Source organism: Aythya marila (assembly GCF_965140915.1).
Source record: "Aythya marila genome assembly, chromosome: 6".
NCBI classification, from domain to species: domain Eukaryota; kingdom Metazoa; phylum Chordata; class Aves; order Anseriformes; family Anatidae; genus Aythya; species Aythya marila.
The window spans coordinates 34,038,518-34,050,859 of record NC_139047.1 but is presented as its reverse complement, the minus strand read 5'-3'; the positions used below and the strand labels follow the sequence as shown (position 1 = coordinate 34,050,859).

Here is a 12,342-nt window from a genome sequence, read left to right as displayed (position 1 = left end):
CCAAAATTCTTATTTGATAATTATTTTATTCAAATAGTACATGTCAAATTAAATTACTATGCCTTTCCTTTCAAGGCTCTGACAGACTTCGTCATGGCTCTAGCAGAACACAACTATACTTAAAATTGTTCTACACAGAAATAACCGATATGTTAGAAACTGGGAAATATTATGTACTAGGAAGGTATATATATACTTCTTTTTTTAAGAGGGAGAGGAAAAAAAAAGAGAGGATATTGTATGTATAAGTGATATGGTTTAAAGAAGGGCATGAATTTTAAATACTTGGAAAACAGAAAATTTAGATAGGCCAAAGGGAGGCCTAATTTCCTGTGACCAGGTAAACAATAATATTAGAAAATCTATGAGAAGCACTTAAAAATGAAACCAGTATTTATTTCTTTATTTATTTAAATGTGTAATTATTTTTGAATGAGTATAAATGTAACTTCGGCATTTGCTGCAGAAATGTGGGTTTTTCTAACCTAGGGTAACTTCAAGCAGTCTTTATTTATAAACAAATGAAGTGCAGATTGATATTCATTTTAGCTAATCTATATGTAGAAGATTCTCAGGAATACATTATTGCTGAACTGAAGATAACAAAATGACCTGTATGTCCATGTTTCTACAATTCTCTAAATTTAGATTTTTAACTGTATTAAATGTGATGGCAAAAGGAGAGTTACTCAGTTACTCTTTTTTTTTTTTTTCTTGGCCACTAGAAGTGAGGTTAGAAAGAACGTCTTTCTAGCTGTTTCCTTAAAATTAAGAGTTAACAGGGATGAGCTTACATTACATGGATGCTTTTGTATCCAGTAGAATAAACACCAATAGCAACAGTAGACTAATCATTCATCTGTCATTCAAATCTTGCACATCTGAAACCAGCTCTAAGTACCTTTCCTCCAAGAAAATTACCTTTGAAAGTGAATGACATTTCTGACCTTTGAGCAGAAACCCTGAGGATGCAGGCACCAGTGGACAGTTGTTCATGATGTCATGAACAACTGATGGCATGAATATGTGTGGGAAGTAGATCTAAAACAGAAGATTATTCCTAGCATTTCTGTTGGTAATATATGTCATTCAAGTTTTGGGGCAGGATACTTTGAGAATCTAAGTATTCACTGAAAACGTGGATTAATTGTACTGTGATGTTTTTTTCATATGAAAGTGGCAGATACCTGTACCCAAGAAATCCTGCTAGACAAATCTCTGTATCAAATTTCTTATGTAGAGAAAATAACAAACTTGTAAAGTCTTGTGAAATAATTGTATCGGGCTTTTTTGTTGTTGTTGTTTCTATTGATTTATTTTATTTCTTTGTGGTTAACATCCAGTCAACTTCTACAGGAATAAATATAGTCTGTTGGCCCACAACATCTTTAATGGATCTGTGCTTTATTATAGGTCCATAAAATTCAACATAAACTTCCTTGAGAGTTCTTAATAGTCCAAGGGTTGAAATTTTCCTGATTGATTCAATATTGTCTCCATGTTTAAATGAATAAAGTAAAAATATTATTACAATTACTATTTTATTTTATTTTATTTTATTTTATTTTATTTTATTTTATTTTATTTTATTTTATTTTTATTTCTGTTTTGCCATTATGCCACAATACTTTCTAGTCCACTTCCTCTTAAGTTGAGGTTATTGAAATACAGCTTTGCTTTCCCAGTGTTGCATGAAAAAAGATATGCTTTTATTTATATACTATTTTCCTCTAACAGCTCAGGCCAGTAGATGCATGTGAAGGTGCTTCCTCCAATCCATACAAGGCTTTTTACAAATCTGTATGTGGAAAATGAACAGAATTGAGTATGTCTGAATATAAGTTGGAGACCTTTCATTTATCATAGAATCAGAATGGCTTGGGTTGGAAGGGACATTAAAGATCATCTAATTCCAACCGCCTTGCATTTATATTTGTGAACCATTTATTTCTCACTGCTTTAACCTCTACAGAATATTTTCCGAAAATTATCTCATTAATACTCGAATACTATTGCCATATATGTAGCAGATCAGTGATTTAATTAATTTATAGTGTTGCTTTAGCACTGTCACTTAAATTTTGATTTTGAAAAGCTTGAAAATTTCTTATACTTAACTCAAGTTTTTAATGGATAAGTTTTCAAAGGTTACATTGTTAACTTCTATATCTAGACTTTGATATGTAAATCAGGATGGCAAACTTGAACAAACTCACCTGCATTTTCAGGTAATTGCATTAATGCAGAAAATACATCTCAACTGAAATTGCTCTATGGAATTAGCATATCAAGAGCCTTCCTCAGAGAACAGCTTTGAGTATCTCTTATTTTTCCGTGAAAAGGGGTTTAAACTTGGCATAAATTGAAGCATTAAAGGAAATAGTAAATATCAACTCTGAAGAGTTTATTGGCAGATACAGAAGAGGATTACATTCTTCAAGTTCATTTAAGTGAATTGGTGATAACTGGTGCAGCTGTTTACTGGTATAATCCTTTGAGAGAGGATATATGTTATCTGAGGTGAATATTCAACACAGTGATTTGCCACTTAAACTCAAGTGCTGTTTTTTCATGGAAGAGAACACAAAGCTGAACATTAAAATAATTGTACTGTATAATAGGAAGAAAAACATAGGTTTTGTAATGTATTTAATCAGTATATTAGCAGCTTGCTCCAGGCTCACTGTTCTAAGAGCTTAACAAGGGCCCTTAACCACCCCTGCGATATAGCTATCTACCCATGTACTCCCAACTTTTCCCCAGGTCATGGGGAATTCAGTCCATTGCTTTAAATGGAAAAATGGTTTAAATGTTCTACTAACCCCAGCTAAAATGTACCATAGCTTAAATATGTTCTGTTAATGCACATTATATGAAGTAAAGTGGTATCTAAGTCTGCAGACAGTAGTTTGAAATCTATAAAATGATAAAGTTTGGTTTACAAAAACTTCCCAGATTACCCTCACAAATATTTTCTGTGACTTATGTGTTTCATGAGGTTACTGGAACTGACCTGGGTATTTTTACCTCACAGTATACTAATTATGCAGAAGGGCTAAGAAATACAATTAAAAAAAAAAAAATCCTGCTCAGATCCATACACTGAGATGTTCCAGTACACACCATGATACCATTAGTACAGGAGAGCTCCTGTGCAAATGTTTGATGACAATAGCAGATATTCAGGCTCAAGGAATATTTAAGAAATATCTACACTGGTCTTTTCAGCTGTTAACTGATTTGAACAGTAACAGGTTTTCTGCTTCTTTTTTAGTTGTGCTGATCATCAGAATGTTTTTACTATTCTTAAAGGTAACAGCATTAAGTTATGGCTTTACATTAAAGTGGCAGCTCTGATGATGATATTTAATTATGACCTTAGGAGAACCTCTCTGGTATCAGACAGATATGTTATTTAAATGATCCTACTTATGTAACACAAACAGTGGTTTGGTGAATACTTGCATCTACTGGGATGCTCATCCGTTAAGGAAATTTTCTGTTTTCAGAAGTGAAAGCCTAAGAATTTTCAAGTATCATCTTTTCTAATTTATTTTTATTGCTATCTATTATTGGATAATATATTATTTTTAATCAAGACACGTTAAAAAAAAAAAAAAAAAAGCAATAAATCATTCTCTTTTTCTACAGAAATATAATACCAAAAACATCTCTAAAGAAAACAGCAAAAATACTTCTTCACATGTACTTATGATAGAACTTATATTTTTAATTTGTCTTTTCTTGTTAAAATGGTGAGCACTGCAAGGTGATGAATTCCTGCTGTATGTGTAACATAAACTTCTCCCAATCAAATTCAGCTTCAGAGATTGATTTCTAAATGTAATCTACCATTATATCAAAACTGTTTCCAAATCCAAGTTGTTACTGTAGCTTTATTTATTTATGTACCTTTAAAAGATGTTTTACAATAGGCAACAATTCAGATTTCAGGGAGGTGATTGTCCCCCTGTACTCGGCTCTGGTGAGGCCGCACCTCGAGTACTGTGTTCAGTTTTGGGCCCCTCGCTACAAGAAGGACATCGAGGTGCTTGAGCAGGTGCAGAGAAGGGTGACGAAGCTGGTGAGGGGCCTGGAGAACAAGTCCTACGAGGAGCGGCTGAGGGAGCTGGGCTTGTTCAGCCTGGAGAAAAGGAGGCTCAGGGGCGACCTTATTGCTCTCTACAGATACCTTAAAGGAGGCTGTAGTGAGGTGGGGGTTGGCCTGTTCTCCCACGTGCCTGGTGACAGGACGAGGGGGAATGGGCTAAAGTTGCGCCAGGGGAGTTTTAGGTTAGATGTTAGGAAGAACTTCTTTACCGAAAGGGTTGTTGGACACTGGAACAGGCTGCCCAGGGAAGTGGTGGAGTCACCATCCCTGGAAGTCTTTAAAAGACGTTTAGACGTAGAGCTTAGGGATATGGTTTAGTGGGGATTGTTAGCGTTAGGTAGAGGTTGGACTCGATGATCTTGAGGTCTCTTCCAACCTAGAAATTCTGTGATTCTGTGATTCTGAGATAAAAAATGATCAGGCTGACATGTTCAGTAGATGTGCAGAAACTAACATGTTATAAAAGGTTATCAGGCTTCAAATCCCAGATTTTCTAATAAGTTGTAGTAAATTATATTCAGCATCAGAGTGGGCTAAAAGAACTGTAGAAAGTAAGATTTTGTTCCTATATTTTCATCCTTATTCTGTATGCAAAAATCATTCTTTAAAATTAACATAATCCAAATAACCTATTTAGGTAAAAGCTCATTTAAAATAAGTAATTTTCTTAGACAGTACAAGAAGTTGCATAAGACATCAGAAACATGATATAGCTAGGCTGAGACTTAATGAAAACAACTGAGAATTAAACGGCAGTAGCATCAGCTAGTTTTTTTTATTCTCTCATTTTAAGCTGTTATACCAGATGTCTGCTTTCCATTTCTTATGGTTATCTCCTTGTTAATTTGATCTTTAATATGAATCCAGCATTACTGGAATTTCACTTCTCCTGTATAGTTGAGAATGAGGAAAGGTTAGTGTTAGTAAGCAACCCAACGTTGTTCCAGAAGTTTTTACTTAAGTAAAAAAAAAAAAAAAAAAGAACAAAAAAAAAAAGAAAACAAACAAAAAAAACGATTTGTAAATTAGGTGGTTGATTTTGTTGGTTTAATATTCATCTAAATAGGAAGTCAGGGTTCTCTTTACATTTATAACATGTATTCTATGACATTTTTGCAGGATTAAAGTTTTACAAGCAGCGGGCTATCTAAATTCACCATTGCACGTCCTATTACTTCACCTAGAGATTGAAATGACCTTTATTTTATGATGAAAAAAAAAGTCTACAAATGTCTTTGTGGTATTAAGGATACCCAAGGAAAAAAGTTATTTTAGGATTTTCTTTACTGATTTCAGTTACTTAGTTTACTAGCATTCTGTTGCTGCATTTGTCAAAGAATAGAATTTTTTTGTTCATAGCTTAATTTGATATAATTATATGTAAACCAGTATACAATTGTTACATGTATTTAGTTCATGCAAGTACTAATTTTTGGTGATATACATCATTCATGTAAGAAATAATTGGGTAGTCCTATTTTATAGATTTTACTTCTCTCTTCAGGAATTTTAGTAAATTTCAGTAAATATTCTTCATATATATCTCCAGTTCGCAGTATGATCTTATTCCCTTAAGACCGTATTTTAGGATCTAGTTTTTAATCTGTGGAATCATAATACAGATATGATTTCATAGAAAGCAGATATGATGGTTCATAATCTCAAAGATCTAATCAGTCAAGACTCTTGTAAATGAAGCTGAATAGCTCTAGTTTTAATTGATGGTGGAGCACAGTTACAGTTAACAGCAAGGGAGGAAAAGTGCTTCAATAGCTTCTTTACTACTGCATACCAATATTGGGCAGAATACAGAGGTATTTTTTTGCAGTGTTTTGAATGCAGTGATTTTATTTTTCCTTGGTAGACTCCTGAGGTGCCATAACTCAGAATGGTCTCAAAAAACATTTCCAATGAGGAGGGTTAGGTTGGGATTGCATAGCATAGTTTTTCATAGAGTATAATAAATGCATAATGTTGTTTTTTTCTTTTCCTTTCCTTTGGAATTTCGATATGTAACATTTATTTACTTCAGCATTAGTAGTTCATGTATCTCATGCCTGAGTGCTGTTTTCATAATTTAGGTAGCCCAAGACTTGATGAAACAGTTGTTTTGAACCATTGCCTTGTTCTTTGTTGAGCAGAACTGTGAGCGGCCTGCTTCCACTGCTTTTATTCCTACAGGTGGAGCCTGTGTTTGCATTGAAGTGTTTTTAATTTTTTCATGTTAAAGCTAAATGTTCCTTGCCGATACAAATCTGTGACTATACAGCTGCTGTGAACGATCATTTCATTAAATCTGACTTTAACATCTGTTCTTTTTAGTGTCCAGAATTCAAAAGACCTAGGGGTATTGCTGTTGACTGGATTGCTGGCAATATTTACTGGACCGATCATTCCAGAATGCATTGGTTCAGCTACTATACAACTCATTGGACTAGTCTGAGATATTCCATCAATGTAGGTCAATTGAATGGACCTAACTGTACAAGACTCCTAACAAGTATTGCAGGAGAACCATATGCAATTGCTGTAAATCCTAAAAAGGGGTATGTATGTTTCAACATTACTCTGTTTTTGTAATTCAAACAGCAATGCAAATTAAGAGAAACAAAATGATATCCACTAATGTCTAAACTTTTCCAAGTCATTTACTTAACCTTGCCAACTCGGATTACTTTTATGTAAATCAGGGTGAGCTACCTCCCATCTTTTAGGTAGGTTGCTCACCAAAAAAAAAAAAAGAAAAAAATGTATCTATAAAGTGTTCTGAGGTTTAGTATAGGCTTCTATCTTTTTTCTTTTCTCTCTCTCTCCTTTTTTTTTTTTTTTTTTTTTTTAATGTAATGCTTTTAGGATGATGTACTGGACGGTTATTGGGGATCGCTCTCACATAGAGGAATCATCTATGGATGGTACACTGAGGAGGATATTGGTTCAAAAGAATTTACAAAGACCTACAGGTATGCACCTTATCCATTCTTCTTAATTACATGGCATTTGCTAATTCATTGTGGACTTTTTGTCTGAATTCTCATTTCTCAGTTTGCAAATATATATTTATTGTATACTCTTTCATTCAGGATATTGATGTGCAGCTACTAATAAAAATTTTTAGTTATTTTTTTCAAACAATGCGTCTTGATATGACTTAAACTTTTCTAACAAAGCTTAACTGGTTAATTTTACCAAGCAGTACCAAAGGACTATATAAAATCAGTTTAAAAAAATGATTTGTTCAATAACACTTGACAAGCAAAATCAATTAAGGGAACACCAGTTAGCAGAGAAACACGTTTTCTAAGACTGTATGTGAAGTCTTACAGCCTATTACAGTTAGTTTCCTGAATACAATGCAAAATAATATAAAATGAGGTTTTAGGTGTTCAAAGAAGCAACAACTTCATTATCTCAGTATTTTACAGAAGCATTTTGAAGCTTGACAGTGCATGTTGAGATCTTGTGAATTACCATTAAGACTCCATTGTCAGAATAAAAGTAATTTTTTTTTGACAAAGGAAGTGATAAATCGATAATGAAGTGGTTCTCTCTTAAATATCAGCATCCTGTCTTGAAACCACAAACAATGTGTTTGCAACCCATTTTCTCATGCAATATTTGATGTTTCTTCAGGCATACAATGATAATTTGTTATTATTGTATTGCAAATTGTTGTCCAAAATTGTCCAACTTTGCTATGCATATCTATTGAAATACAGGCTTCTTTCTAGAGGTTACTATCTAAACATCAGTTATAAGCTGACACTATCTCTACCACAAGTAGTAATATTTTAATAGACTTTTAAGTCCCTAGCTGAGGTGGGTTTATGCAGTTGAATAAGCAAATTACACTCACCCCGCAAAGGTCATACCCTTCCTTTATTGACATGATTAGATTGAAATATAACAACTTAAGGTATTATATTCGTGATAAGAAAAGCTCTGAGGAGAAGAAGCTAATGCTCCTTTCTAGGCAAATTTGAAACACGATAATATATAGTCAGTAATAAATTCAGTAAGTAGTTTTTGATTATTAGGATTGAAAGAGATCATAATTTAGTTTATCAGAACTCTTGCTTATTTTTTGCTGAGCTTCTTTGATAAAACATTGTGAACATGCCAGATACACAGATCTTTAAATTCAGTTCTAAAAAATACATTTTTTTTCACTTTGTGTTATCTCTGATATAGTGAAAGAATCACAGAGGACTTTTTTTGATATTTCAGTATTCTTATTAAAATGCAAAAAATAATTTTAAGCTGGGGACTGGACTGGGGATTATTTCTAAAATATTGTCTGTTACAAGTACCTTATAACACACAGAGTTGACACATTGTGATATTTAACCAGAAATTATTCTCTTTAACTGTATGTCTGAATTCTAGTGTTTCTTTTAAAGACTTTTTCTTTAACAGAATTGCAAATAGAAACATATTTCACTGGTCTGTGCATTGCACATCTTCTACTTCCTCTCATCTATCTGTAGCTGATTAATTTATGACCGTAAGAAGAGAATTTTTGCTGTTATGTATAATTTCTTTTGATTTTTTTTTTTTTTTTTTCCTGACTTACCTACTTACATAACTAGGAAGAAAAATACTTTTCCCATTCTTATTAAAAATACACTACATCTTTAGGAGCTCTGAATTAAATTCTTTTATGGTTCAAATATTGTTACAGGTTGAAACTTTTGACATGACTTAAAATGACATTAATCATTTAAGCATCCCCTGGAGTAACATGGACTGCTCGATTTAACTATTTCATTATTGCCTAGAGTCTGAGTAATCACATCGTTTTCTGTCTTTGATTCTTGTTTGTACTCTCACTCTCTCACTTTTGCTCTCTTTCCATATATATGGGTGTAAACACATTTGTGGATATTGCTCTTTAATTCTTGCAACACTTTCAATCTAATTTAATTAAAACAATCTTATTTTTAGTTCTGTAATAATTACTACATGTATGTATGAAGTTTTGTTGGTAACAATTACATAGCTATATATACATTTGTAGAAACAGTATAGATTCAGCATACAACATCAACTGTGAATGCGTTATAGTTCCTAACATGCAGTCACACTAGGTTAGAAAGCTATTGGTTAGAAATCTATTAACAAAATAGATTTTTTGTTGATAGAGAAAATGACAGGATTAGATCCTATGTTTATATTCCCACCTGGTAGATATCCAGTACCTTGCTGAGGTACTGACTTGGATGTGCAAGTTTAAGAAAGTAAAAGAAACCAGTTGACTCAAGGAAGGTTTAAGCTGCAGATATTATATTTTGTTTCTTGGTTTCCAAGCCTGTATTTTCCTTGTCATCTTTATCACTGGAATATGAATGATAGAAAACTGTATATTTAATAAAAAAAAAAATTCAACCTCTATATACTTGGTTGAACTTTCTTTTCTTTTCAGGTCTTGTAGTTGATCAGTTCAGTCAGCGTTTGTTCTGGGCTGATTTTGAACTATCTGTTATTGGAAGTGTTCTTTTTGATGGTTCTGATTCAGTTGTGTCTGTGAGCACTAAACAAGGTATGAAGAGGATTTAGGTAACATGATTTCTGTTTTATTGGGCAAAAATTTTACTATACTGAGAAACTATGTAAGAAAAAAAGCATTCACTGTTAAGTACTAATATTCATTGCTTTTTGTAGCTAATACTTTAGATATTATCAGAAGAAATATGTGTTTAAGTTTTAAGTAATCTAATAAAGTTACTTTAGGGAAACAAATACAGATTTATACGTGCATATTTCCAAGATTGTTACCTATTAGTTAGCTTAGTTACTGTTAAATACAATTGTGAGAAATATTTGTGTGGCCTCATTTGAATTTACATTACAACAGGAGGACCTTGACTGGTTAGAAATTGGAGTTTTTGGCATTGCATAGGAATTGTAAAGTTCATAGATCCATAGAATATCTGAACTGGAGGGGACCGACAAGGATCATTGAGTCCAACTACTGATTTTCAAGGACCACCCAGAAAATCAGACCATGTGTCTGAGAGCGTTGTCCAAATGCTTCTTGAACTCTGGCAGGGTTGGTGCTGTGACCATTTCCCTGGGGAGCCTGTTCCATTGCCCAACCACCCTCTCAGTGAAGAACCTTTTCCTGATATCCATTTTGAACCTTCACTGTCACAGCTTCAAACCCTTCTCTTAGGTCCTATTGCTGGCTGGTCACCACACAGAAAAGATCAGCATCTGCCTCTCCACTCCCCTTCATGAGGAAGTTGTAGACTGTGATGAGATCTGACCAGAGACAGTTTGGAAGAAAAAAAAAATAATTTGGCTTTCCAGTCAGTTAACAATCACAGAATTCTACTAAAAGACTGTCAGTTGGGAAAACTTCTTTCAGAAGAAAAGAGATTTTGATCAAGCAAACTTTGCTTTTAATCAATTGCATGTTGGCTTTTCAATAATTTGATGATATATGTAATATCATTTTATGAAATTTTAGTAGAAATTCAGAACATTAAAGACTTAAAAGATGTGAAAGCACGCTGAGGAATGCTTAGTTGGCAGTTGGTATTGGATTTTCACTGGGATGATATTATATCTGGTGAGAGAGAGAGTGGTCTGGAATTCACCAGAGGCTTCTGGAAAACACTAGCTGCTAAAAATGAGGAATTGGTAGAGGCTTTGCATTTTATTTTGCATTAATTTACCATTGTTATGAATTAAAATATGTGTAGTATAAAAGGTAGTCTTTAATCAGCTGGTCTTTCTTGTAGGATTTCCCTTCTCAGTGTTCAACCATTTTCTGAGGTTGAACTGTGCGAAATGCTACACATTTAGCTGCTTGTAGTATGGAAAGAATTCGTTTTAAGAAGATTGCTTTTTAAAAGGCAATCTTTGTGGGTAAAAACTACACATGCTGAATAATAATGCCTTTTAACTTGTAATTGCAATGCAATTAAAGTTATTATTAAAATAAAGCTGTTTACTATTTGTATATGAATATATATCTATGTGTATTATTTTTATTTAAGGTTTACTGCATCCACATAGAATTGACGTTTTTGAGGATTACATATATGGAGCAGGTCCTAAAAATGGTGCATTTAGAGTACACAAATTTGGCAAGAGCCTTGTAGAATACCTAAGTGTGGATGTTGATAAAGCAAAAAGTGCCTTGATTTTTCATCGCTACAAACAAATGGACTGTGAGTAAGCATAATTACTTAAGACTAAATATTTGGGAAGTTCACCTCAGAAAAATAAACAAAAACCTAAAAGTAACCATCACCTGTAGAAAAGTAAAACATATCTTGGTTGTACAAAGTGAAAATAGATTTAGTTATATATCTTTATATAAGTTAAATTTAGGTTTTGATCCCTTTTCTTTCATTTGAAGAGATACTGGACAAATGCCTGCCTTGTATACCCACACTGTGAATGGAATATAAAAAAATTAGAAAAGAGCTGAATACAAATGAGGGTTTTTACTGCATATTACCAATATGTTTCTTGTTACTGGAGTAAATTCTATCATGGCCTGAATCTAGCACTGCAATTTGAGTGAATGTTCACTGTCTTCAGGCTGTTGATATTCTGGAAACTGGAAGTGTATCAGAATTTTGTGATTATTTCTTCCCAGTTCTCTAACACAGTATCATTCTAAAACAAAAACAAAGAAAGAAAAAAAAAAAAAAAAACACCACCAAAGACAAAAAATATATTTAAAAAATATTTTCTCTTCTGAAACAGTGCCTAATCCATGTTTGGATCTGACATGTGAATTCATCTGTTTACTCAACCCATCTGGTGCATCATGTGCTTGTCCAGAAGGAAAATCATTGGTTAACGGAACGTGCATTGATCAGAGCCTTTTAGGTAAGTATTGAAAACTGTGTGAGAAGCAGGAAATAAAGAAATGGTCAAATTTTTTATAGCAAGAGTTTAGCCTGTCTGTGAGTCAGAGTTTTGTTATGTTATTCATCATAAGTATTACATATTTGAAATGGAAACTAAATATGAAGAAGCATAATGCCCGATTCAGAAAACTGTTTATATTCATCAAAATAAAAAATTAGCTTTCCAGCTGATTTGATACAAAATTATATTGGAAAATGAATGTGTATACATTTTGACCAAAAGAGGTTTGAAAAGCTCAGTAGTGTTTTGGATTTCAAATTAAACAAGAGACATTCATGAGAAAAAAAATAAAAGACCTTCAGGAAACAACTCTGCTTAGACTGCAACAATGGTTAAAAGGCAGTAAG

General features: G+C 33.1%; 1 protein-coding gene across 1 annotated transcript in view; it reads left to right on the top strand.

Annotated features, from left to right (window-relative positions):
• The window catches only part of LRP1B (LDL receptor related protein 1B), a gene marked incomplete at both ends in the record, with an annotated part of 666,837 nt that overhangs the window by 612,631 nt on the left and 41,864 nt on the right, over positions 1-12,342 (top strand). The window contains 5 exons of the mRNA XM_082763005.1: positions 6,434-6,657; positions 6,965-7,071; positions 9,531-9,647; positions 11,110-11,283; positions 11,828-11,953. Of these exons, the coding sequence (XP_082619131.1) occupies positions 6,434-6,657; positions 6,965-7,071; positions 9,531-9,647; positions 11,110-11,283; positions 11,828-11,953 (748 nt within the window). The remainder of the gene's footprint in view (positions 1-6,433; positions 6,658-6,964; positions 7,072-9,530; positions 9,648-11,109; positions 11,284-11,827; positions 11,954-12,342) is intronic.